The sequence below is a fragment of the Sapajus apella genome, unplaced genomic scaffold (genome assembly GCF_009761245.1).
Source record: "Sapajus apella isolate SASKATOON/1434 unplaced genomic scaffold, GSC_monkey_1.0 scaffold14, whole genome shotgun sequence".
NCBI classification, from domain to species: Eukaryota; Metazoa; Chordata; class Mammalia; order Primates; family Cebidae; genus Sapajus; species Sapajus apella.
The window spans coordinates 9,792,642-9,817,022 of NW_022436954.1; the positions used below are offsets into that span (position 1 = coordinate 9,792,642).

At 53.6% G+C, this 24,381-nt stretch overlaps 1 protein-coding gene and 1 long non-coding RNA gene across 2 annotated transcripts; both read right to left on the bottom strand.

Annotated features, from left to right (window-relative positions):
- Positions 1 to 366: 366 nt before the first annotated feature.
- On the bottom strand, positions 367 to 24,133 carry LOC116554924. Its single transcript, XR_004270323.1, has 4 exons — positions 23,995 to 24,133; positions 13,151 to 13,156; positions 1,061 to 1,066; positions 367 to 377 (listed from the first exon to the last, which is right to left on the bottom strand). It is a non-coding gene; the product is annotated as an uncharacterized LOC116554924 (long non-coding RNA).
- On the bottom strand, positions 3,439 to 5,665 carry LRRC10B (leucine rich repeat containing 10B). The gene has a single exon (XM_032283197.1). It carries the CDS (start codon positions 5,413 to 5,415, stop codon positions 4,537 to 4,539), a length of 879 nt encoding a protein of 292 aa, XP_032139088.1. The 5' UTR covers positions 5,416 to 5,665; the 3' UTR covers positions 3,439 to 4,536.
- Positions 24,134 to 24,381: the final 248 nt, after the last annotated feature.

A 24,381-nucleotide genomic window follows, 5' to 3' on the forward strand; every position in this document is an offset into this window, starting at 1 on the left:
CCGCAGTCATGTGTCCATCTGCTGGCCCCTGCTCCCACCTGGAGTGAAGTGGGGGCCCCTGTTCCCAGCACCTGGGGCCAGCAGCTGCCTCCCGGAATTACACTAAGTACCCCCCCACCCCCGCAGAGCTGTCTGTCCCTGCTTCTCACAACCTGGTTTAGATGTCCCTTCTGATCTCTGTTCTAGAGATCAGAGGAAGCCCTGGGGTCAGGTAAGTAGCCCCAGGAGCACCCTTGGTCAGAGCTTTCTCTATGAAAGCAGCCCCGGAAAACTGAGCCTGAAGTGAGACAGCTCAGGCCTGGCACAGGCGGCAGCGCCTTGCCGCTGGCTCGGGCCCTTCCCTGGACTTTTGGACTTCCTCCGTTTTTTCTCTGGGTCTGTCTTCATCCATGCCTGCTCTGAGATGCTCCCCACCCCTCCCTGTACCAGGGACCACCACCCCCTGGTGTTTTCTTTCTCCTGCAAGTGTCCCCTGGATCCTGCTGCTTTCTGGAAGGCCGTCCTGGGCCACATCCTGTTCTCCTCTCCCTCCCATACAAAGACAACCAGAAGGACAAGGCTTGAACATGCCGATGCCCCTGCGCGTGGCTCCCCTGACCATCCGTTTTCCCGGAAGTTGCCCTGCTCCCCTTGTCTGTGTCCTGCGTGTGTATGTCGTGTCTCGTTTAGATTGTGAGCCCCCTGGGCAGGGATCCTTGTCTGCATACGTGTTCTGTGTGGCACACCCAGGTGTGCTAATAAACATTCATCTTCAGAACAAGAGCACCAGGTGTCTTGAGGAAGCTTTGGGATGGATGTCTGAGTAAGCCCAGGTGGTGGCACTGGAGGCAGGGAGGGACTTCTGGGCAGGGCCCCCAGCTCCAAGAACCTGTTTCCCCTTTTCCTGTGTCCCTGAGGGCGGGTGGGAAGGGGACGGGTTATGTCATTAACAAGGGTGAAGGCTCCAGCCCTGCGTCTCCGCTGCCACGCTGGCCATCAGGGCTGCTTGTCTGGAAGCGGGTTGGGGCGGGGGCCTCAAGAACAGGCCGTAGTTCTCAGTCATTCCACTCACAGACCTGACTGCCAGCTAGGGACGAGCACCTCTTCTGTGACTCAGTGAGCACTGGGTTGGGAGTCCTCACGCCGGTGGGTGAGTCACTCGCCCTCCCTGCCGCCTCCTCTGCCTTTCCCTCTGCTTGGTTCCCACAGTAGGAAGGAGGCTTCCTGCTCTGACCACGAGCTCCCTTGGCCTCTGCCCCTGAATCCCTGGTACAAACATGACTCTTCAGGAGTTTCCCTGCCCTACTCCCCCGTGGCCTGCCCACCCCTGACTGCCCCAGTATGATTCGGGGAACTACAGGGGCGGCCCATCCATCCCATCCCATTGTTACAAGCATCCCTTCTAGTCTCCCCCGTCCCCTGCTCCCCAGAGGCCAAGTGGGAATCACAGGAAGTTGTGGGTGGGGTAATGCTAGGACTCCTAATACAGTGCCCTTTCTGACTTCAAGGGGAGCCATGACACCCAGCTGTCCTTGGCAGTAGGTCTCTCCCTACTCACATGCAGACAGAGCCTCAATTGTGCTCTATAGCATCAGCACCCAATTTAACCAAACTTGAACTTTCCAGAAGGGACGGACTTCTGAGGGAGAGCACGTGAGTAGCAGAGCCAGGGACAGAGCCCACCCCCATTCCCCGGGGAAGCTCCCGCTCAGCTGGCAAGCAGTCGTGGCTGCGGGTGCCATGTTTGACAAAGCAGAAAGGTAGGACCCTGAGTGCCTCAGGGTGGCCTAGGGGACTCATTGCCAAGCCTTTGCTCCAACCTAGAGTCCTCAGGTGAGAGCAGCAGGGGAGGGGGTATAGGGAAACAGACCAGACAGAGGGAGGAGACCTAAGCTCACTAATGCCAGCAGTTACTGCAGGTGACCATGGCTACATCTGCATGCTGCTTCTCCTGTGTCTAAGGTTTACATGAAAAGGGCAGGGCGGGTAGCTCACACCTGTAATCTCAGCTAATCTCAGCACTTTGGGAGCCAAGGCGGGTGGATCACAAGGTCAGGAGTTCGAGACCAACCTGACCAAGATGGTGAAACCCCGTCTCTATGAAAAAGTACAAAAATTAGCTGGGTGCAGTGGCAGGCGCCTGTAATCCCAGCACTTTAGGAGGCTGAGGGAGGCAGATCACCTGAGGTCAGGAGTTCGAGACCAGCCTAGCCAACGTGATGAAACCCCATCTCTACAAAAAATACAAAAATTAACCGGACATGGCGGTGCGTGCCTATAATCCCAGCTACCCAGGAGGCTAAGGCAGGAGAATCACTTGAACCCGGGAGGCAAAGGTTGCAGTGAGCCAAGATCGAGCCACTGCACTCCAGCCTAGGCAATAGAGCGAGACTCGTCTCAGAAAAAAAATGAAATATAAATAAATGAATAAACACAATTCCTTGTGTATAGATGAAGAAGCTAAGGCCCAGGGGGGTCATGACTTGCTCAAGATCACTTGGTCAATAGCAGAACTAGGCCTGGAAGACCTGCCTTCTGATTCTAGGTCTAGGGGTATTTTCCCTATGCCGTGATATAAGTGGCAGGCCAAGAAGACAGTCCCCAGTCAGCTGCAGCTCCCACCTGAGTGATCATCTCTCAAATGACTTTCTCCAACTTTCCAGACCCCTGGAGGGCCCCCAACAGGGGGAACTCTGGGAGAGACAAGGTCTTCAGCAGCCAGGCCCCAGACCCTCTTCCTCCTTGGGAAGGAGGCAGCCACCGATCTTCCCCACCCACCACCTCCTTCTGTCCATTCAAGGCCTTCACTCTCGTTTGCAAGCTGACTGCCCAGATCCATGCCCAGCCTCCTCCTTAGCCGGGGCCTAGCCCCGTGTGCCAGCAGAACTGCTGGGCAGGGCCTGACCTTTTGGCCTGGTATGACATCAGCCCCTGTTGCCATGGTGACAGAGGCCTGGCAGGATCTTCTCAGGGGAGATGGGCCTCCATGCTTGAGGTTTTACAATTTTCTTCCTTTCTTTAAATCGTTATTTATTATTTTCCTGAACAACAAGGGGGGAAAGAAATGCCAAAACCGAGCAAAGAGGCTAAAAAGGAGAGAGAAAGAGAAAAATGGAGCGAGAGAGACAGAGGGAGGCAAGTCTAGAGTCATGGAGGGAGAGGAGGGGCAGTGCCAGTGAAAGACGAGGGAAAGTTCAGCCAGCTTGAGGGTGATTCAAAAATATACAGAATCTTCTGCAGAACCAAGCTGTGAGATAGGAGAGGAGCCCCGAGGGGCAAAAGCCACCCCTGACGACAGCACTTGTTCCCAGAAAGACAGCACACAACAGCAGGGCTGGTCTGACACAGAGAGGGGGGCGCATGGGCGGGGGCAGTGCCAGAGGGAGCCCAGGGTCCCCATAGCAGTGGGTTCCGGTTCTCCCAGGGCTTATAAATAAACAAGCACGTGGGAAACACACATTCCTTCTCCAAGAAATAGAATTTATGTTTACAGCCAGTTAATTTTTTCTTCTCCCTAAAGAAAACATTACCATGTGGGGCCCCTGCCCCAACAGTGTCCCTGAGTGTCCTTGGCCCTGGCCCCCTCTTCCCGTTATTGCTTGGATGAGGAAGATCTGGCTCTGGGGATTGCAAAGCGAGGCCCCTCTCCTCACCCCCTCGGGGCTGTCCCTGGTGACGGAGTGGAGGTACAGAGTGCCAGTCCCGTGCCAGCCACCCTGGCCGTGCCCATTTAAGGGAAAGGAGAGTGCAGGCCGTGGGAGAGGTGCTGAGCTGCCTCCCAGAGCAGAGAGCCCCTCTCTGCGGTGCAGGAGGCCCTGGAGGCACGGTGGCTTCTTTTCAAATTTGACAGCTGGAAGGCTCAGGCTATGGGGAGGGGGAGGGGGGTGCTCTTTTTCCCAGCAAGATTCCAGGCACATGCTTAGAGAAGAGAACAGAATACAGGGTGGAGGTGACCCCTTGCCTTCTGTGCCCTGTACAAATCTCAGGGGGCCGGGGAGGGAGGTATGTACGATCAGCCCTGGTGGAGGGGTGAGGGCAGCTTCGGTGTTGGGGCCCCCATCTGTTTCCCACTTCTGTCCTGGGCACCAAGACCCTGACCCCGGGCCAGGCCTTCTTCCCAAGGGCAGTCCACCCCAGAGGCGGCGGCTCCTGCCCTAGAAAGGGTGGGCCCAGGAGATCCAAACCCCAGAAGGTGGGAGGGTGGTGGGCGCCCTGCATCCAGACTCAGCAAGACGTGAAGATTCTGTGGTCCTCAATGACCCTGGTTCCAGGAGGAAGCTGGCTCCTGTGTTATCAGTGGCTCCATCGGGGACTGGACCCAGCCCAGACTTCTTGGTCTGACAATTGCCCACAGATCAGCCAGGGGGCCGTCAGTCCTCTTACTACCTAGGAGTATCTGAAGATGAGCCCCGGGCCTGCCAGTGCCCGGCAGCTCGCCAAAAGTGGCCCCTCCATTGCCCCAAGTAGGGGCCCACCGATCCCGCAGGCTAACGCAGCCAAAGCTTCCCAGAGCCCCCTCTCTCAGAGTGGCCGACGCCCATCAGCCCAAACAGAGGCTCAAGTGCCCAGTCCTGGAGCGGCTTCCAGGGCGCGAAGGCTGTCCCCGGGGGCGCCCAGAGTCCGGGAGCCAGCGCCGCCTATGAGCAGGTCTTCCTCCTCCTCATCCTCAAAGGCGCGTGCTGGGCGCCGGGGCGGAGGCCGGGGCGTGGGCTCGTCGCGCTCCGCCATGCGCTCGACGGCGCCCTCGCCCACGAGGAACACGGTGTCCGCGACGCGCGGGGGCCCGGTGACCGGGTTGTGGTCGTAGGAGAAGACGCGCAGCGCGCGTAGCGGATGCAGGTCGGGGAAGCCGCCCAGGCGGTTGCGGTCGAGGTCGAGGATGTGCAGGCGGCCCATGCGCAGCAGCGCGGGCGGGAACTCCTCGAAGCGGTTGCCGTAGAGCCAGAGGCCACGCAAGCCCGTCATGCGCGGCAGCTCCGCCGGCAGCGCGCGCAGCCGGTTGTCCCCCATCTGGAGCGACTGCAGCGCCACCAGGCGCAGCAGCGGCCGCGGGAAGCGCCGCAAGAAGTTGCCCTCGATCCAGAGGCAGCGCAGGCTCTGCAGCTGCGCGAAGTCCGCGGGCAGCGCCAGCAGCCGGTTGCCGCCCAGGTAGAGGCGCGTGAGGTGCGGCAGGCGGCACAGGCCGTCAGGCAGGCGCTCGAGTTTGTTGAAGTCCAGCGCCAGAATGCGAAGCTCGCGCAGTTCCTCGATCTCCTCGGGCAGCTCGCGCAGTCCTGTGCCGCTCACATACAGCTTCTGCAGGCGGCTCAGCGCGCACACGGCGCTGGGCAGCCGCCGCAGCCGCCGCCCGCTCAGCTCCAGCTGCTGCTCGCCGCTGCGCAACTGCTCCTCCGCGTCCGACGGCAGCTCATCCGGCGTGGACTCGGCGATGCCCATGGTCACGGGCCCCGACCGGGGCCGCCAACACCGCCACCGCCACCGCCCGGCATCGCCCCGCCCCGGCCGCCCCACGGCCGCCCCGACGGGGCCGGAGCCGCGCCGGCCCCCGGGCCCCCCGCCCCGGCCTGCCCCTGCGCCGGGAGGGGGGCCGTGCCGGGCCGGGAGGAGGCGCCCGCTTGGGGCTCCGCCGCCGAGTGCCGCGCTCCGCCGCCCGCCCTCGGGCCTCCCCCGCTGCCTCCGCCGGAGGCCGACTGAATGGGGTTTGCGCTGACTCGCAGCTTAGCGACCCGTCGCCCTGGCAACCCCGACGCGCGTGCCGCTGCCAATGAGGCGGAGGGTGGGCGGGGCGGGGCGGGGCCAAGGCGCCACCCGAGCGGGGTCCCAGCGCCGGAGCCCGCCCCTACCTGCCCATCCAGCCCACCGCGGAGCAAGCGCAAACCGAGGGATTCCACTCCCGCCAAGCCTGGCCCTGAGACCCGACGCCATTTGGTGTGCGGTTGTGTGCGCCCCAGAGCCGCGGGTCTAAGAGGGAGGAAACACCGGCTGTGGACCAAAGACTCTGAACTAGAGGCTCACAGGGAAGGGCTGAGGGGTGCGGTCACTGCCGGCCATTCACGTCCAGCGGCGTGCGGCCAGCCTCCCTGCTGGGGTCACTTCAGTATAGTAACTCGAAACTGTTATTGTCCCGCCCTTTTCATGTCTGCTGGTTTTACCGGGACCTAAGGCTTGGCCCCGCCCTGCCTAATTGCCCCACAGCTTCCTCATTGCTACACTCACACCCCTCTCCCCTGCCACGATCCCTCCACGGAAGCTCAAGGTCTGTGTGTGGCTGCGGTGGACAGGGGACTGGGACACGTGAACGCCTTTGAGCCACCAATCATGACCACTCTCATTCCGTGTCTCCAGCCCTTCCCTCCTGCCCTCTCCCCTCACCTCCCATCCAGAGCCCTTCTGTCGGAGCTCCTGGCAGAAAAGGATGGGCTGCCACTGACTTTGAGCCCACATGTGCCCACACTATGCTGAAAGCATTGCGTTGGGTCCTTGGCACAGCCTAATAAGGTAGACACCCTCATCACCCCGATTTTAAAGATGGAGACACTGAGGTTCAGAGACAGGACTTGAACTGGGTCAGTCTGAGCTGGGTGAAGTGCCCAAGGTCAGGTTCGTGTGACTGGAGAGCCTGTATTTCTAACTATAAACTATACGGATAGATGGAAACTCCCCCTCCAGCAATGAATTTTCTCACCACAGAGCCTCTGATTCTCGGGACAAAGCTACAAAGAGAGCATTCTAATCCCATATGAAAGACGAGAAAAGTGACCTGACAGGAATTAGGTGCCCTGCTTAAGGTCACACAATGCATAGAGGTTGCAGCTCGGGAGCTGAATTTTCAGGCTCCAAGCCTCCTGCGTCTTGCCTTCTCTTGAACCCGGCTGATGTGATCCATGTAACTGGCTGAATAGACTGACCTCAGGACAGCACACTGCCCTCTGGCCCACCCCCACTGCCATCCCCACTGTAGGCAAGGAGGAGGGAGGACAACCCAAGGGCAGAGAGCAGTTGCCAATGCAACCCGAGGATGGGAGCCATCCCCACTGGAATGTAAACTGCCCAGGCAGGCAGGTTTGTGCATCTCCCTCCCTGCTGGCACAGGCTCTAGAGCATATAGTAGACAGTCAGTGAAAATTTTTTATTATTTATTTATTTATCTTTCGAGACAAGTTTTGCTCTTGTTGCCCGGATTGGAGTACAATGGAATGATTTCGGCTCATTGCAAACTCCGCCTCCTGAATTCAAGCGATTCTCTTGCTTCAGCCTCCCAAGTAGCTGAGATTACAGGCACCTGCGACCATGCCCAGCTAATTTTTGTGTTTTAGTAGAGACAAGGTTTCATCATGTTAGTCACGCTGGTCTCAAACTTCTGACCTCAGGTGATCCACCCGCCTCAGCCTCCCAAAGTGCTGGGATTACAGGCGTGAGCCATTGCGCCTGGCTGAAAAATTTTAACATTAAAAAAACTGGAGGCAAACATTGCATACAGTTTTCACTGTACAGATCCTAAGTGTACTCTTGGATGCGTTTTGACAAATGTACACACCCCTGTCCCATTTCCATCACCCCACAAGTTCTCTCAAGCCTCCTGCAGTCAATCCCCACCTCGCAGAGGCATCTGTGATCCTGACCTCTATCTTCATGGCTCAGTTTCACCTGTTCTTGAATCTCACACAAATGAAACTATTCAGCACATACTTTTTTCAGATAATATGTATTTGTTGGATAAAAGAATGAAAGGGCAGAGCAATAGCAATTCTAATATGGCAAGAGGTGTCAGGGGACAGACAGGTGATGGGGGACACAGAGGCAGATGTTGCTCTGAGCCAGGAACCAGCCATGTACCTCCATCCTGGGAGAAACTGGCAAAACGAAAGCAGAAATCCAGGCCAAGGTAGAGGACCCAGGTGGAACCCAGACACCAGACCTGAGGTACAGGAGTCTCAGCCCTAGCCAGAGGGGCTTCAGGTTCCTCCCAGATGTCACTTAAATTCCAATCCAGTTCTCTCCCTTCTACTCATTCAGGAGGACTTCTTGGAAGAGGGGAAGGTACCCCAGAGACCAGAAAGGTAGGGAATATCCAGCCAGGCTAATGGTATGAGGATGAGTCCCTCCCCCCACACCGAAGCAGTTTCACCGAGGGAATATTGGCTGTGGAGGAGGAGGCTTCACAGCAGCCTCTCCACATGCTCAGGCTGGCACTCCAGCACCAGGCTGCCCTCTTGGGCTTCACTGGCACGGGCAGCACCACATGAGCCCACATGAGCCTCTCCACCCTGGTACCAGCCTGGCGGAGCTTCCTGGGGCTGAGCACATGGAGGACCAGACCTCTTGTTTCTCAGAGCCTTTTTCTTGCTCTCCGCAGATCCTGTACCTTCGCCTCCCACCAGGCCCTTCTCAGTGGGTAAAGGTAAAATGTGCTGGCGTTCCGGGCCCACGCAGGCTGGCAGTGGGGCAATCATCATGATGAATCATGCTGGCACCGCAGGCACCCGGTCCTTGTTGAGGCGTAACTAATGAATTAGCTTCACCCCCAGCACGGGGCCTCTCAGCCTTTCCCCACTTCCCAGGAAGGCAGGAAACTGAGACCTGGGAGGGGGAAGCAGGGGAGGAGAGAGGGCTCTGTCAGCTCCAGGCAAGGGTCCCAGACCCTGGCCAGCCCCTCCGCCCCCGCACACGCTACAAAAATGCCCAAAGTGCAGGTCCCCCGGGCCCCCAGAAACTGCCTCTCTGATACTAATCATGAGCTGTAACTATGAATGCCCACCCCAAACTCTGTGTTTTTCAAAAGATTTTTTAAAATATAGGAAAAGTACAACACTGTGATAAACATCCCCATGCCCAGTACCCAGCACTGACGATTGTTCGCATTTCGTCATACTTGCTTTAAGCCTATTTTCTTTTAAATAAAGGGAAGAAAACAGCGTGCATAGCATATGAGTCTCCTTTGTCCCTTTCCAATGTCCCCATAAGCACTACTGCCTCCACACCCTGACCCTGCCAAAGTCCCCTCTGGTTTTCCCTCCCTGCCTTGGGGCCAGGACCCCCCACCACGCCCGCCCCCGGCTGCTGGGATTTGAATAAGATGATGGGATGGTAGCATCTTAGGTTCTTAGAAAACAAGGATTCAAACCAATTAGAGCCAATTACGAGACGTCGTCGCTGGGAGGGTGCTGAGCTCCTCTGGGAGGTCACAGGCTCTGTTCAATGTCTGCAAGAAGCTAGAGACCCTTGTTCCCTAAAAGTGCTGGGAGGCAGAGACTCACCAATGATGTCCACAATTCCCACAGGTTCATGGTCTCCTGGGTGTCTAGGCCAAACCCTTCATTTGGCAGAAAAGGAAAGTGATGATGTCCTCACTTCATGGCCCACTCCCCTTACCTGCACCAGCCAGAACTTCAGTTCTGCCATCTTTCAGGTATTCATTCAACAAACGTTAAGCACCCCCTTCTATGCCTAGGCATTGGCAGTACCATGAATGTGAACATAATAGACAACAATCCCTGCCTTTGTGGAACTTATATTCATGCGAGCGGAGATCATCAAAACACGTGTCAGGTCATGATCAGGCTATGGAAGAAATAAAGCAGAAAAAGAAAGGAGAAAGACTGGCCAGGCGCGGTGGCTCACGCCTGTAATCCAGCACTTTGGGAGGCCGAGGTAGACGGATCACTTGAAGCCAGGAGTTCGAGACTAACCTGGCCAACATGGTGAAAGTCCATCTCTGTTAATAAAAAGTTAAATTTCCAAGAAAGAGAGAGGAGGACTGAGAAATGTGTGGAGGGTGGGGAGGGGCTGTCATTTAAAACTGAGGGGTGAGGGCCAGGCACAGTGGCTCACGCCTGTAATCCCAGCACTTTGGGAGGCTGAGGCAGGAGGATCATGAGGTCAGAAGTTCAAGACCAGCTTGACTAACATGGTGAAACCTCATCTCTACTAAAAATAGAAAAAATTAGCCAGGTGTGGTGATACATGCCTGTAATCCCAGCTACTCAGAAGGCTGAGGCAAGAGAATTGCTTGAACCCAGGAGGTGGTTGCAGTGAACAGAGATCACACATTGCACTCCAGCCTGGGCAAGAAGAGCGAAACTCTGTCTCAAAAAACAAAAAACAAAAAAAAACTGAGTGGCTAAAGCCAGGTGCGCTAGCTCATGCCTGTAATCCCAGAGCTTTGAGAGGCCAAAGCTAGCAGATCACCTGAGGTCAAGGGTTCTAGGCCAGACTGACCAACATGGGGAAACCTCGTTTCTACTAAAAATACAAAAATTAGCTGAGTGTGGCAGTGGGTACCTGTAATTTCAGCTACTTGGGAGGCTGAGGCAGAAGAAGTGCTTGAACCTGGGAGGTGGAGGTTGCAGTGAGCCGAGATTGCACCACTGCACTCCAGGCTGAGTGACAGAGTGAGACTCCGTTTCAAAACAGAAACAAAAACAAAAAAGCCTGAGTGGCCAGAAGGGGCTTCATTGAGACCATGGCATTGAGCAAAGATGAGAGGAGATGAGGGAGCAAGCTACACAGATGTCTGGGGGCAGGGTAGTGGAGATGGCAGTGCCAAGCCCCTGTGGCAAGAGTGTGCCTGGGCCTTTGGGAGCAACGAGGGGCCCAGCCCAAGGAGCCGGGGAAGCATGGTGGCCAAGGAGATCAGAGAGAGAAAGTAAGGACGGGGCAGGCCGAGGAGGGCCCGTGTCCTTCGTAAGGACTTTTGGCTTTGACTCTGGGTGAGAGGTCACTGGGAAATTTTGCACAGAGGATACACATTTAATAGGATCCCTTTGGCTGCAGCTGCAGGAAAGGGGTGTGTGTGTGTGTGTGTGTGTGTGTGTGTTGGGGAAAGGAGTTTCTGCAACTTTAACCTCTCTCCTCGTGGTTCTCTCCCTCGGGATAATGATAGCTGTCATTTACTGAGCACCTACAGCTTGTCAAATTTATTCTTCACAACAGCTCTGCCAGGCAGGTACTACATTCCCCATCACCCTCCCACTCTACAGATGGAGAAGCAGATTCACAGAGGTTAAGCAGTTTGAGTTTCAACGTGGTTAAGCAGCTACTGCCAAGCTACAAGGTCACGCAGTCAGTGAGGGACAGAGCCAGGATTCAAACCCAGTCCATCTTATTGCAAAGCCCAGGCTTTGCCTACCATGTCTCATTGACTCTGTGGGCTGTGAGAAATTAGAGAAAACACCCCAGGTGCTCAGATGCTTGCCGCCATCCTGCAAACAGCAAAAAGATTTCCAGGGGTGGCCAGGCATGGTGGCTCATGCTTGTAATCCCAGCACTCTGGGAGGCCGAGGCAGGTGGATCACAAGGTCAGGAGTGTGAGACCAGCCTGGCCAACACGGGGACACCCCATCTCTACTAAAAATACAAAAATTAGCTGGCCGTGGTGGCAGGTGCCTGTAATCCCAGCTACTCGGGAGGCTGAGGCAGGAGAATTGCTTGAACCCGGGAGATGGAGGTTGCAGTGAGCCTGGATTGTGCCACTGTACTCCAGCCTGGGCAACAGAGCTAGACTTCATCTCAAAAAAAAAAAAAAGAGATTTCTAGAGGTGCCCTCCTTGGAGATTTTGATGTTGCCAGAGAGGACAAGAATGGCTAAGAACCACACTACTTCCCTTCCCTTTCCCATCCCAGGCCCCAGGGCTCATATGTTTGCCTAACTAAAGGGTATCCTGAAATCCACAGGGCAAGCCTAGGAACCCCAAATCAGGTTCCAGAAGACAGATCAAAGAGGGCTCCAGGTCCTGGGCTATCCTAGGCCTATGACCTGGGCTCAGGGCTTATCTGATAGCAAACTCCAGGCAGTCTCTGGCCCACCATTGGCCTGAGCCCATCAGTGGATAGCCAAACACACCAGGCTGGCTCAGCCACTGCCACCTACTCCTCCCACCCTGCCTAAGAAACCAGAGCCCAGGCATGGCCCGGGGATCATATTTACCTGGAACCCTAGCTCTGCAAGTTACCTGCCTGATCTATTGAAAGCTGAGAGTCCTCTCAGGTCCCCCTGAGAGACACCAGAGCTGCAGCAACAGAGGCCATGGGAGTGTGAGGAAGGGGAGAAGCTGGCTGGTGCCCAAGTCCACGCCTCCATGTTGTGGATGGAAATCTGACCATCCTAACGGGTTCTGTTAGGCCATGATGCTACGAAGTGGACAGGACGACTCCTTCCTCCGGGGAGGAACGCTGGGGTCATGGCTGGCAGCAGCTCTTTATGTTAATACCTTCTTGGATCTGTGACCAAATGCAAATCAGATCATCTGCTCCAAGAATACAGATCCAGGTCCCAACCAACACTACCAAGGACTTGCCTGGCCTGGTCCCTCTGTGGCAGAGGCTACTGAGAGTGAGGAACTTCTGTGCCCTCTTCTTCCTGAGCCCTCAGTAAAACCAGTTTTCCTAACCCAGAGGATAAGACACTGGGATGAGTGCTGGGCAAATAGATGTGGGCAGAAGTGAAACATGCCACATCAATGCACAGCCGTCCACTCCCTGTCTACTGTGATGTTAAGGATGGAACGGATCCTCGATCTCTGAGTCACCACTTGGAGATGAGGTAACCTGACCAGCTTCTTTCTACCCCAGGACCTTTGGACGCACCAGTCCCTCTGCGTGGAATCCTCTTCTTCCCACTCTGCTTGGCTCATACTATTCATCCTTACGGTCTCAGCTGAAACCTCCTGATATGGTTTGGATGTTGTCCTCTTCATATCTCATGTTGAAACTGGGCACGGCAGTTCACACTTGTAATCCCAGCAATTTAGGAGGCCAAGGAGGGCAGATCATCTGAGGTCAGAAGTTCAAGAACAGACTGGCCAATGTGGTGAAACCGTGTCTCTACTAAAAGGACAAAAATTAGCCAGGCATGGTGGTTCATGCTTGCAATCACAGCTATTCCGGAGGCTAAGGCAGGAGAATTGCTTGAACCCTGGAGGTAGGGGTTGCAGTGAGCCGAGATCATACCATTCCACTCCACCCAGCCTGGGCAACAAGAGCAAAACTCCATTTCAAAAAAAGAAAAAGAAGAAGAAGAAGATATGTAATGCCCAGTGCTGGTCATGGAGCCTAGTGGAGGTATTGGGGTCATGGAGGCAGATCCCTCATGAATGGCTTAGCACTGTCCCCTTGGTGATGAGTGAATTCTTGCTCAGCTCACTCAAGACCTGGTTGTTTAGGAGTCTGGGACCTTCCCCTCCTATCTCTTGCTCCCTCTCTCACCAACTGATAACGCCCCTCCCTTTTAGCTTCTGCCACGACTGTCAACTCCCTGAAGCCCTCACCAGGTGCAGATACGGCACCATGCTTCCTGTGCAGCCTATAGAACCGTGAGTCAAAACAAACATCTTTTCTCTTCTTTTTTCTTTTTCTTTTTCTTTTTTTGAGACAGAAGTTTCACTCTTATTGCCCAGGCTTGAGTGCCATGGAGCAGTCTCAGCTCACTGCAAGCTCTGCCTCCCAGGTTCAAGTGATTCTCCTGCCTCAGCCTCCTGAGTAGCTGGGACTATAGGCATGCGCCACTACACCTGGCTAATTTTACTATTTTTAGTAGAGATGGGTTTCACCATGTTGACCAGGCTGGTCTTGAACTCCTGACCTCAGATGATCCACCCTCCTCGGCCTCCCAGAGTGCTGGGATTACAGGCGTGAGCCAACATGCTCAGCCTGTCTTTTCTTTATAAATTACCCAGCGTCAGGTATTTCTTCATAGCAACACCAGAACAGACTAACACACTTCCCTTCCAGGACCTTCCAGAGCACGTCAAGCCCCTGTTATAGATGCCTGAGCGCCCACATTTCTCCTTCAAAGTACTTATTCCAATCATACTAAATAAATAATAACTGTGAAATATTTGCTTGAAGCCTGTTTCCGATGTACTAGGGTGTGAGCTCTGTAAAGACCAGATCAGAACCAATGCTGCGTGGAGCCATTATGGGAACCTTCAGGCCAAGGAAAAATCAGTAACACAAATTTCATCTTTTTTTTTTTTTTTTTTTTTGAGATGGAGTTTTGCTTTTTGTTGTTCAGGCTGTAGTGCAGCGGTGTGATCTCAGCTCACTGCAACCTCTGCCTCCCGGGTTCAATCGATTCTCCTGCCTCAGCCTTCCAGGTAGCTGGGATTACAGGTGCCTACCATCATGCCCAGCTAATTTTTGTATTTTTAGTAGAGAGGGGGTTTCTCCTTGTTGGCCAGGCTGGTCACGAACTCCTGACCTTGTGATCCACCCACCTCGGCCTCCCAAACTGCTGGAATTACAGGCGTGAGCCACTGTGCCCGGCCTACAAATCTCATCTTTATTTAAAATTTTGATATTTTGTTCGTCATGGATTTTTGGCAATAATTTTTACTTTTACAATGATTGCATCAAACTATTACTTAATTATGGAGACAATGTTTTTGGCACTTCTTTAAATATGGTGCCTGGAACAAGGGTCTTGCTCCCCCCACCCTAGTCTCAGCTCTGGATTGGGCAAACTCATCCTTCTTAGAAGGATTATCACAAAGAATCAGTGACAGCGTATGGGAGCTGAGTGCCATCATTTTGAGATACTAGCTTATTCCACTGTAGAAAATTTCCTTATATCCACTGACTTGCATTCATATGCTAAGTTGGTTTCCTATATTCCTTGCTCTCCAGGGGAACCCAGAACAACGCATCAAATCCTCGGCTTTGAGTTGCAAAAGAGGCTTTGAAATCCAGAGCTGAGACTATACCCCTACAAGAACCGGGTTTTGAAAGAGAAATCTTTTGTGTAGAGCCAAAAAAGCTTGGCTTTGAACTTCGAGAGCTGAGAGCTGATGCCATAAGCCCTGGAGAGGGGAAGGATGCGTCATCCCAGAAGATACCACCCAAAAGGAAATTAAGGTTCAAGCAGCAGGTGGGGAGAAGGGGCAAGCAGCACCCCTAAACACAAATGCCCGACCTAAAATGAGTCGTCAGCCCCATCTGGGTGGATGGCATTAGAAAAGGTATATACCCCCTGGGGTGGCATTAGAAAAGGTACATACCCCCATGTATATTTGGGGGACACCAGGGCAGCAGGGACCCACCTGCACTTCCCTTACCAGGTGTGGCCTGAGGATGTAACAGGCCTCCCACTGAGGAAGGAGACCCAGGCATCTGGGGTCAACTCCCCCCTCGACTTCCACAGTGCATTTCAATAGAAGAAAAGACTGGCCAACTGGCGCCTCCTGAATTTACCTTCCTATAAATGACACGCTTGGTATAGGGGAAGCTCTCCGGAAGAAACTGTTTTTACTTAAAACAAGATCAAACCTCCATCCAGAGACCAGAACCTTTTCACATGTGATTCCTAAAACTATAAACCCAAAACCCTTTTCATATGTAATTTCTGAAGCTGTAAAACCCAGAAACCTTTTCACTTGTGATTCCTAAAGCTGTAAATCCAAAACCCTTTCAATTGTGATTTCTAAGGCTGTAAACCTAAAATTCCTCTATGTGTAATATCTGGAGTGTGAGCCTATATAATGACAGAACCCTCCTTTGTTAGATGAGCTGGGTAATTTGGAACCAACGCCCGGCTCCCGGCTCCCGGCCGTAACAATCACAATAATAATAAACTCCTTCCTTCCCCATTCAGCGTTCGAGAGCTCTGTTTCCCACAGCCGCTCCTGCTACACCACAAGTCACTCTACCTGTACGGAGAGGCCTCAGTAGTAGACACAGAGGTGAACTCACAAGGGGGAGCATCTAGAAGTTTCCACACCTGCAGGACAGACACAGGTGTAGCCGAGATCAGGCTGGGGGAGTCCACATCTTTGCTAAATCCAGTTACTAATAGACAAAAATATACTTTTTTTTTTGTCACCCAGGCTAGAGTGCAGTGGCATGATCTCGGCTCACTGCAACCTCTGCCTCCTGGGTTCAAGGATTCTCCTGCCTCAGCCTCCCAAGTAGCTGGGATTACAGGTATATGCCACCATGTCCAGCTAATTTTAGTAGAGACAGGGTTTTGCCATATTGGTCAGGCTGGTCTCGAACTCCTGACCTCAGGTGATCCACCTGCCTTGGCCACCTGAAGTGCTGGGATTACAAGCGTGAGCCACAGTGCCCAGCCCCCAGATACACCTTTGAGCTCTTGAGTATGGCTTATGAAGTTCCTACTCACATACACCTGCTTTGTTCTGGCTATACACGTCATGCTACGTACAGTAGGGCCATATCTAAAGGTTCCTTTTGACACCAAGATCCTACACTGGAGTTAAGCATCTCAAGGAATGGCACCTTTGATTCGTGTCCCATAAAGGGTCTTTACAGGCCGACAGCAAACTCCCTAGGTGTGTGTAAGGTCTTTTAGGCTGACAGCACGGTGGATGCTATGGTGATCCCCAGGACCTGCACGTACACCTCTGGAGGGCCTTCTGGAATTAGAAAACCTGAAGTAACTGGAAGACCATGAAAAGTGGAAGAAAGATCAACCCCTGCAGCGCCTAACCAACTTGAGACATTCTCCTATTGTTTCTTATTCTGGCCTCAATTGATAAGGCCACTGGACTTTGTAACTGACCTTGGTCAACCTCATGACTCCAGACCTTACGGACCCCTCCCAGCTTGCAAACCCACAACGCCCTCTCAGCTTTGCAAAAAACCGCCCTAAACTGTAACTTCTGTAAATTTCCACTGCCTATCCAAAACCTATAACACCAACTCCTATCCCATCGCCCTCCGCTGACTCTCTTTGGACTCAGCCCACCCGCACCCAGGTGAATAAACAGTCATGTTGCTCACACAAAGCCTGTTTGGGGAGGTCTCTTCATTCAGAGTACGAGTTTTAACAGTGCGTAGAAGCACCTACAGACCCCTGCTCACAGAATGCACCCCACAAATGTCCTTCTTAGTGATGGGAACCCTAGTGGGAAGGACATTTGAATTCTTTGGGCCTCCCAGCCTCTGAAGCCCCTGACTATGCTGGAGAATCCACCTGCCTTTCAAAACAGAACCCACTCTCCTCCCAAGCAGCCAAGAACACTGGAAGCTCACTTTCCCAGCATCCCTTGCAAGTGGGGTGGAAGCCTGTGACCTGGAAGTCGCCTCCAGATACACCCACGTCAGATTGGAATGGGAAATGAGAACTGCTGAGCAGAATGGATCACGCAGATCCCTCCTGAGGGTGGTGAGGAGCAGCAGCGGGGGCTGTGGCCGAGAAGCAGCGGTGGGGAGGCCTGGGGGCTTTGTGGGCCCAGGGCCATGGGGCGGTTTTCTCTGTGGTTCCTGGCTGGGTGGGCGCTAAGTTTTATTCTCAGGTCCACTTGATGATTCTGTGAGTGACCAAGTCCCTTTAATAAATTCCTTGGCCAGGCATGGAGGCTCACACCTGTAATCCCAACACTTTGAGGGACTGAGGTGGGCAGATCACCTGAGCCTTGGAGTTCAAGACCAGCTTGACCAACGTGGAGAAACTCCGTCTCTACGGAAAACACAAAATTAGCCAGGCCTGGTGGCACACACCTGTAATCCCAGCTGCTCGGGAGGCTGAGGCAAGAGAATTGCTTGAACCCAGGAGGTGGAGGTTGCAGTGAGCCGAGATTGCACCATCTCACTCCAGCCTGGGCAACAAGAGCAAAACTCTGTCTAAAAAAAAAAAAAATCCATTCTGCTTAAATTAGCCAGATCTGGTTTCTGTTGCTTGCCATGAACTGTGGCTGATCGTCTTCATGGTCAGAACTCATCAGCCTGTGACCACTCAGGGAGACGCACGATCATTCTCCGCCTGCCTCCACTTCCACTGTCCTACCAGGAGCTGCACTCTGCCCAATGCAGTTCTGTGCTTAGGAGGCAGTGTGCCATGTTCTTCAATGCCAACCCTTGCCCCCAGTGCCAGAGCCCACCAGGAGGGCATGGCTCTGCTGCAAGGCCATCTGACCAGAGGGACCACACCTTGTCATCAGGCCCCTTAGGAGGCTGCTTGGCCCAGGGGCTCACATAGCCTTTGCTGAGCACAGCTCCTTCAGCATCTCACCCAAGCCTCAGCCAGGTGAGCAACACATACACCTTCCCACCCTGGCTCTCTGGGACGCTAAAGACACACACTCACACGCTCTCCACTCTCACACTCACACACTCACACACATGCATTCTCACACACTCACGTCCACTCATACATACACTCACACACACCCCCACACATACACACATATACATTCACACTCACATACACACATACACTCACACATACACACACTCATACACACTCCACACTCATACACTCACACCCTCACACATACACACGTATACATTCACTCTCACACACACACTCATACATACTCCACACTTACACACTCACACACCCCCACACATACACACATATACATTCACTCACATACACACATATGCTCTCACACATACACACACCCATACACACTCCACACTCATACACTCACACACCCCCACACATACACACATATACATTCACACTCACATATACACATATACTCTCACACATACACACACTCATACATACGCCACACTTACACACACCCACCCACACATACACACATATACATTCACTCTCATATACACACATATACTCTCACACATGCACACACATACATACTGTGCAATTACACACAGATATACACACATATACACTCACATACACACATACACTCACACATACGCACACTCATATTCACTCATACACGCTCATACACTCACACTCCATCAACACATATACTCACACCCACACAGAGACATACAGACACACACTCATAATTACACACTCATGCACTCATAGTAATATCCCCACACTAACACATAACCACACACACACATAGACACACACATACACTCTCACACACACTCATATGCCCACACTCTCACACACCCACACACTCACACATACACGCACGTATACACATACATTCTTACACACTCACATCCACACTCATATATACGTACACACACCCACACAGACATACACACATATACACTCATACACATTCATATACTCACACTCTAACACACAGACACACACATACACACTTACACACACACTCTCACACATACTCATAATCTTGCATTCATACATTCATATACCCACACACTCCAACACACACCCGCACATATACACTTACACACATAGACATGTACACACATACACTCACACACTCATATGCCCACACACTCTAACACACACCCACACACTCACACACACCTACACATGCACACACATACAATCATCACACACACATCACTTACATGTACACTCTTACACATACAACTCTCACACATTCACACACACACTCACATACTTTCAGACACATATATTCACAGTCCCAAACACACTCATGCACTTACACTAATGCTCTCACACATGTATGCTCACTCACACTCATATTCACATATTCACACACACTAACACACAAACGCATATGTAACGCTCACATTCTCACACAAGTACACTCATATCTTTAGCAAAAGAAAACAAAGCTCATACTTGTCACTGCCTGGCTCTCACAAGAAGTTTCCAGACCCCATTCCTGCCCATCTGAGACCCCCAGGGAAGTGATGGGGTGGGGAGGGCCTGGGGTTCAGAAGACAGTGCAGTTGCTCACGGAGCCGGCACCGCGTGGCTCCGGGCAGGTCGCCTCACCTCCGGTCAGGGTGACCTGCCCATCACAAAGGTCCTGGGCAGAGCCTGTCTGCAGCAGCATGGGGAGGAAGCAAGGCGTGGTAGGATGTCCCTCAGGCCCTGCCGGCCCCCTCTGACCCTTCAACAGGGGCCCTCAGTGGGGGCTCCTGAGTCTGAAATTCATCCTCTGCCCTTGCATACTTGCTTGTTCCGGGAACAGTTCCTCGGGAATGGGGGGCCCTCCAGATGGTCAGAGAGGAGACTGGGGAACCGATTCAGAGCCTCACACACCATCTGTCTTGGTGTACCATACCCCCCATCCTCAGCCTCCCTACGCAGGGCCTCCCGCCACCCCCAGCCCTCCAGTTCCCAAAGACAGATGCCTCTAACCGCCCCACCCCCAGGAGCCCTGTGTTCCCAGCTGGACAGCTGTCAAGCCCACGAGTCAGTGATGCTGCCTGCCACCACGTGACCCAGACCAGATGGCACCTGTCAACATCAGCCGCCACCAGGCCATGACGGACAAACAGCAGCCTCACACATGTCCACATGCGTCACAAGCCGGGCCTGATCTCATGGCGCACAGCACCCGCCCCACCTGCTGTCCCGCCAGCCCTCTGGGCTCCACACTCCCACACCAATGCCGTCAGCACCCCACCCACCTGCGTCCCCAAACCTCCCCCAGAGGGAGGCCCCTCTGTGTTCTCGATGGAAAGGTGAGGGCCCACGAATATTCTCAGCACCCGCAGGCTGTGGGGGCTTAATGAAGGTTAATCATCATCCCTGACACCTCAGCAACTTTAAAAAAATATCCACTGGGGAGGGGGCAGGAAGCTTCCGGCAGCAGCTGCAATAGTCACCCACCAGAAGGAGTGGCTCTGTGAAAACCCAAAGCCTGGTTACCAGGTCGGGGGAGAAGCAGGCAGCTGCCAGGAGGGCCTGGCAGAAGTTGGCCTCAGGAACAGGGTGTTAAGTGGGGATAGCCCCCTCGAGGGCAGCCGCGACCTTCCAGGTCAGGCTATGTGGGTGATCATCTGCCTGTCATAGGGAGTAGGCCTGCTCTCAGGGAAGGGATTGGTTTTGTTCTGTTTGAGACAGTGTCTCACTGTGTCACCCAGGGTGGAGTGCAGTGGCGTGAACATAGCTCACTACAGCCTCAACCTCCTGGGCTCAAGCTATCCCCACACTTCAGCCTCCCGAGTAGCTGGGACCACAGGCACAGGTCACCACACCCAGCTAATTCTTTGTGTGTGTGTGTGTGTGTGTGTGTGTGTGTGTGTGTGTGTGTGTCACCCAGGCTGGAGTGCAATGGCACAATCTCCGCTTACTGCAACCTCCACCTCCCAGGTTCAAGCAATTCTCCTGCCTCAGCCTCCCAAGTAGCTGGGACTACAGGCACCCACCATCAAGCCTGGCTAACTTTTGTATTTTTAGTGGAGACAGGGTTTCACCATATTGGTCAGGCTGGTCTCAAACTCCAGACCTTGTGATCTACCTGCCTTGGCCTCCCAAAGTGCTGGGATTACAGGTATGAGCCACCACACCCAGCCAAAATGTTATGGCTTCTTTTTTTTTTTTTTTTTTTTTGAGACGGAGTTTCGCTCTTGTTACCCAGGCTGGAATGCAATGGCGCGATCTCGGCTCACCGCAAACTCCGCCTCCCGGGTTCAGGCAATTCTCCTGCCCCAGCCTCCTGAGTCGCTGGGATTACAGGCACACGCCACCATGCCCAGCTAATTTTTTGTATTTTTAGTAGAGATGGGGTTTCACCATGTTGACCAGGATGGTCTCGATCTCTTGACCTCGTGATCCACCCGCCTCGGCCTCCCAAAGTGCTGGGATTACAGGCTTGAGCCACCGCGCCCGGCCTTTTTTTTTTTTTTGAGATGGAGTCTCACTGTGTTGCCAGGCTGGGGTGCAATGTCGCGATCTTGGCTCACTGGGATTACAGCTGTGAGCTACCGCACCCCCAGCTAATTCTTTAATTTTTTGTAAAGACCGTCTCACTTTGTTTCCCAGGCTGGTCTCGAACTCCTGAGCTCAAGTGATCCTCCAGCCTCAGCCTCCCAAAGTGCTGTGATTACAGGCATAAGCCACCTAGCTCAGCCTCAGGGAAAGGTCTTGAGAGGGCCCACCCAGGGCCAAGCAGGAGACAGAGACCAGACCCTGTGACAAGCTGCAGTGTGGCCTTGTCCAAGTCTCTACCTCCGTCTCGGCCTCTGTTTTCTCTGCCCTAGCATCGGGCAGCTTCTATTTGTGTGTACTCTGTGCATGTTGGATTTCATCCAGAAGGCAGCTGCTGCTATTAGCTGAAGCTCAGAATGGGTAGGTGACAACTGGAGGTCACAGAAGGCTTAGGTGACCGGCTGATGGCAGGGGGCTGCCTTGGCTTGTGGAGAGCTGGCATTTGAACCCAGGCAGTTGGATTCCAGGGCTCAGGCCTGTGACAGGTACGCTCTGCTGACTGCCTGGGCCTGGAGGGGAAAGAGCTCTGGCTGATGCTGTCTGGGAACAAAGAGGATGAGGCCACTGAAAATGAAGCCACGTGGTCAGCGGCCCGGGCCTGCTCCTCCAGGCCATCCCTTAGGGGCTAACTGCCTCACATGTCTTCCAAACTCTCATGCTGAGAGACTGGAACTCTCCCACTCTCCCCTGACAGCACAGAGCAGGAGAAGGAAGCCACACAGCAGGATGTCCCTTCAACAAGGATGGCATCCCAAGGAGCCACCCAGGTAGAAAGTGTCCCCTCCTCCTGTCCTGGGGACACAGGGAATTTCCCAGCACTGACTCTACCCTGGTCTTGGTGCCTACCAGGGGCCAAGGCTGGAATGTAGAGGCCCTTAGGGCACTGCTGGGAAGCTTCATGAGGCTGGTCAGAGGCTGGGCTCCATGTAAGGGGAGACCAAGGGGCTCACACAGAGAGGAGCGGTGCACCCTGGGGTAAAGCAGTGGTCCCTAAGGGCCGTGGCCATGGGAGCTGGACAGGTGGGGGTGGAAAGCAGGAGCTGACCACATGGACCCGGGGAGGCTGGGCCACTGACATCCTGGTGTTAAGATGGGTGATGCCCAGAAGCCCACATCTGCCATAGCCATTCATTCATTCATTCATTCATTCATCTGCTATTTACTGAGCACCTCCATATGTGCCAGGCACTGTCCTGGGCTTTGGACTTTCAGTGTGAAGAATGTATACATGGTCTGTCCCTTTGTTGGGCCTCATAATTGGGGGGGCTCCTTAGCATGGCCTTCAAGACCCCCCAGAATCTGACCAGCCTGCCCTCTCCGCTGCAGTGGCTCATGCTTTCTCCCCCTGCCCTGGTCAAGCTGCTGCCTGGTGCAGGACAAGGGAAGTGGGAGACAGTGGAAAGGGGTGTGATCTGGCTCCGGTGTCCCCGGCACCATGTCCCCCCACCCCCCAGGGCAGGAAACATGAGCTGTAAAAGGATACTCGGAGGAGAAGAAATGAAGATGTGAAATAGAGATGAGGTGTAGTGTGTGTGTGTGTGTGTGTGTGTGTGTGTGTGGTGTGTGTATGTGTGTGTGTGTGGTGTGTGTGTTGTGTGTATGTGTGCGTTGTGCGTGTGTGTTGTGTGTGTTTTGTGTGTGTGTGTCTGTTCTGTAAGTCTCTATACATCTGTTTTTGTGTCTCTGTGTCCAGCATGGTGGCTCATGTCTTCAATCTCAGCACCTTGGGAGGCCAAAGTGGGAGGATCGCTTGAGCCCAGGAGTCTGAGACCAGCCCTGGCAACATAGCAAGACCCCATCTTTACAACAAATGCGAAAAATTAGTTGGGCCTGATGGTGTGCACTTGTAGACGCAGATACTCAGGAGGCTGAGATGAGAGGGTCACTTGAGCCCAGGGGGTTGAAGCTGCAGAGAACCATGGTCGCGCCACTGCACTCCAGCCTGGGCGACAGAGGGAGACTCTATCTCAAAAACAAAGAAACAGCAACCCTGAGACCAGCTGGCTGAGGGCATAGCCTCTGGGCATCTGGGGCTGGATGCCACCTCGAGTCCAGCCTTCCTGGTCTAGACGCTTGGGGATATTCTCAAAGTACCCAGGACTTGGTAATTTCTAAGAAAAAAGGTTTAATCAGCTCACAGATCTGCAGGTTGTATAGGAAGTATAGCACCAGCATCTGCTTCTGGGTGTAATAACCTACCCTGGGCTAGCATCACTGACTCCATCTTAGCTGTAAACTCCAATCTAGCTTCCCCCTCCCTATCACAGCCTCTCTGGGTGCATAACTGGGCCACACTGACGCTGTGCTTATGTCACGCTGACGCTGTGCTTATCCCACCATATAACCAATGTAACTGCGTCCTGCTTGGCAGGCACACCTGCCTTGTGTATAACTCTCTCTGAACCCCCCTTGGGGATTGTTTGGAAATACCCGTAGCAGCCAACAGTCCTGGGAACCTCCTCACCCCTGGTTACTAGCTAACTTGCCTGTTCGGCTTCTGTAAAATTCTGCTTCAGCTAGGCTCCCCCTCTCTTACCTAAATCAAGGTAAAAAGGGAAGTCAAGCCCTTTCCTCTGGGCTGAGAGAACTCTGAGCGTTAGCTGTCTCTCGGTCGCTGGCTAATTAAAAGGACTCTTTTTTTTTTTTTTTTTTTTTTGAGACGGAGTTTCACGCATGTTACCCAGGCTGGAGTGCAATGGCGCGATCTCGGCTCACCGCAACCTCCGCCTCCTGGGTTCAGGCAATTCTCCTGCCTCAGCTTCCTGAGTAGCTGGGATTACAGGCACGCACCACCATGCCCAGCTAATTTTTTGTATTTTTAATAGAGACGGGGTTTCACCATGTTGACCAGGATGGTCTCG

Bases quoted from the DNA above. Each gene is read 5' to 3' on its own strand.
- LRRC10B (XM_032283197.1), bottom strand. From the start codon at position 5,415: ATGGGCATCGCCGAGTCCACGCCGGATGAGCTGCCGTCGGACGCGGAG.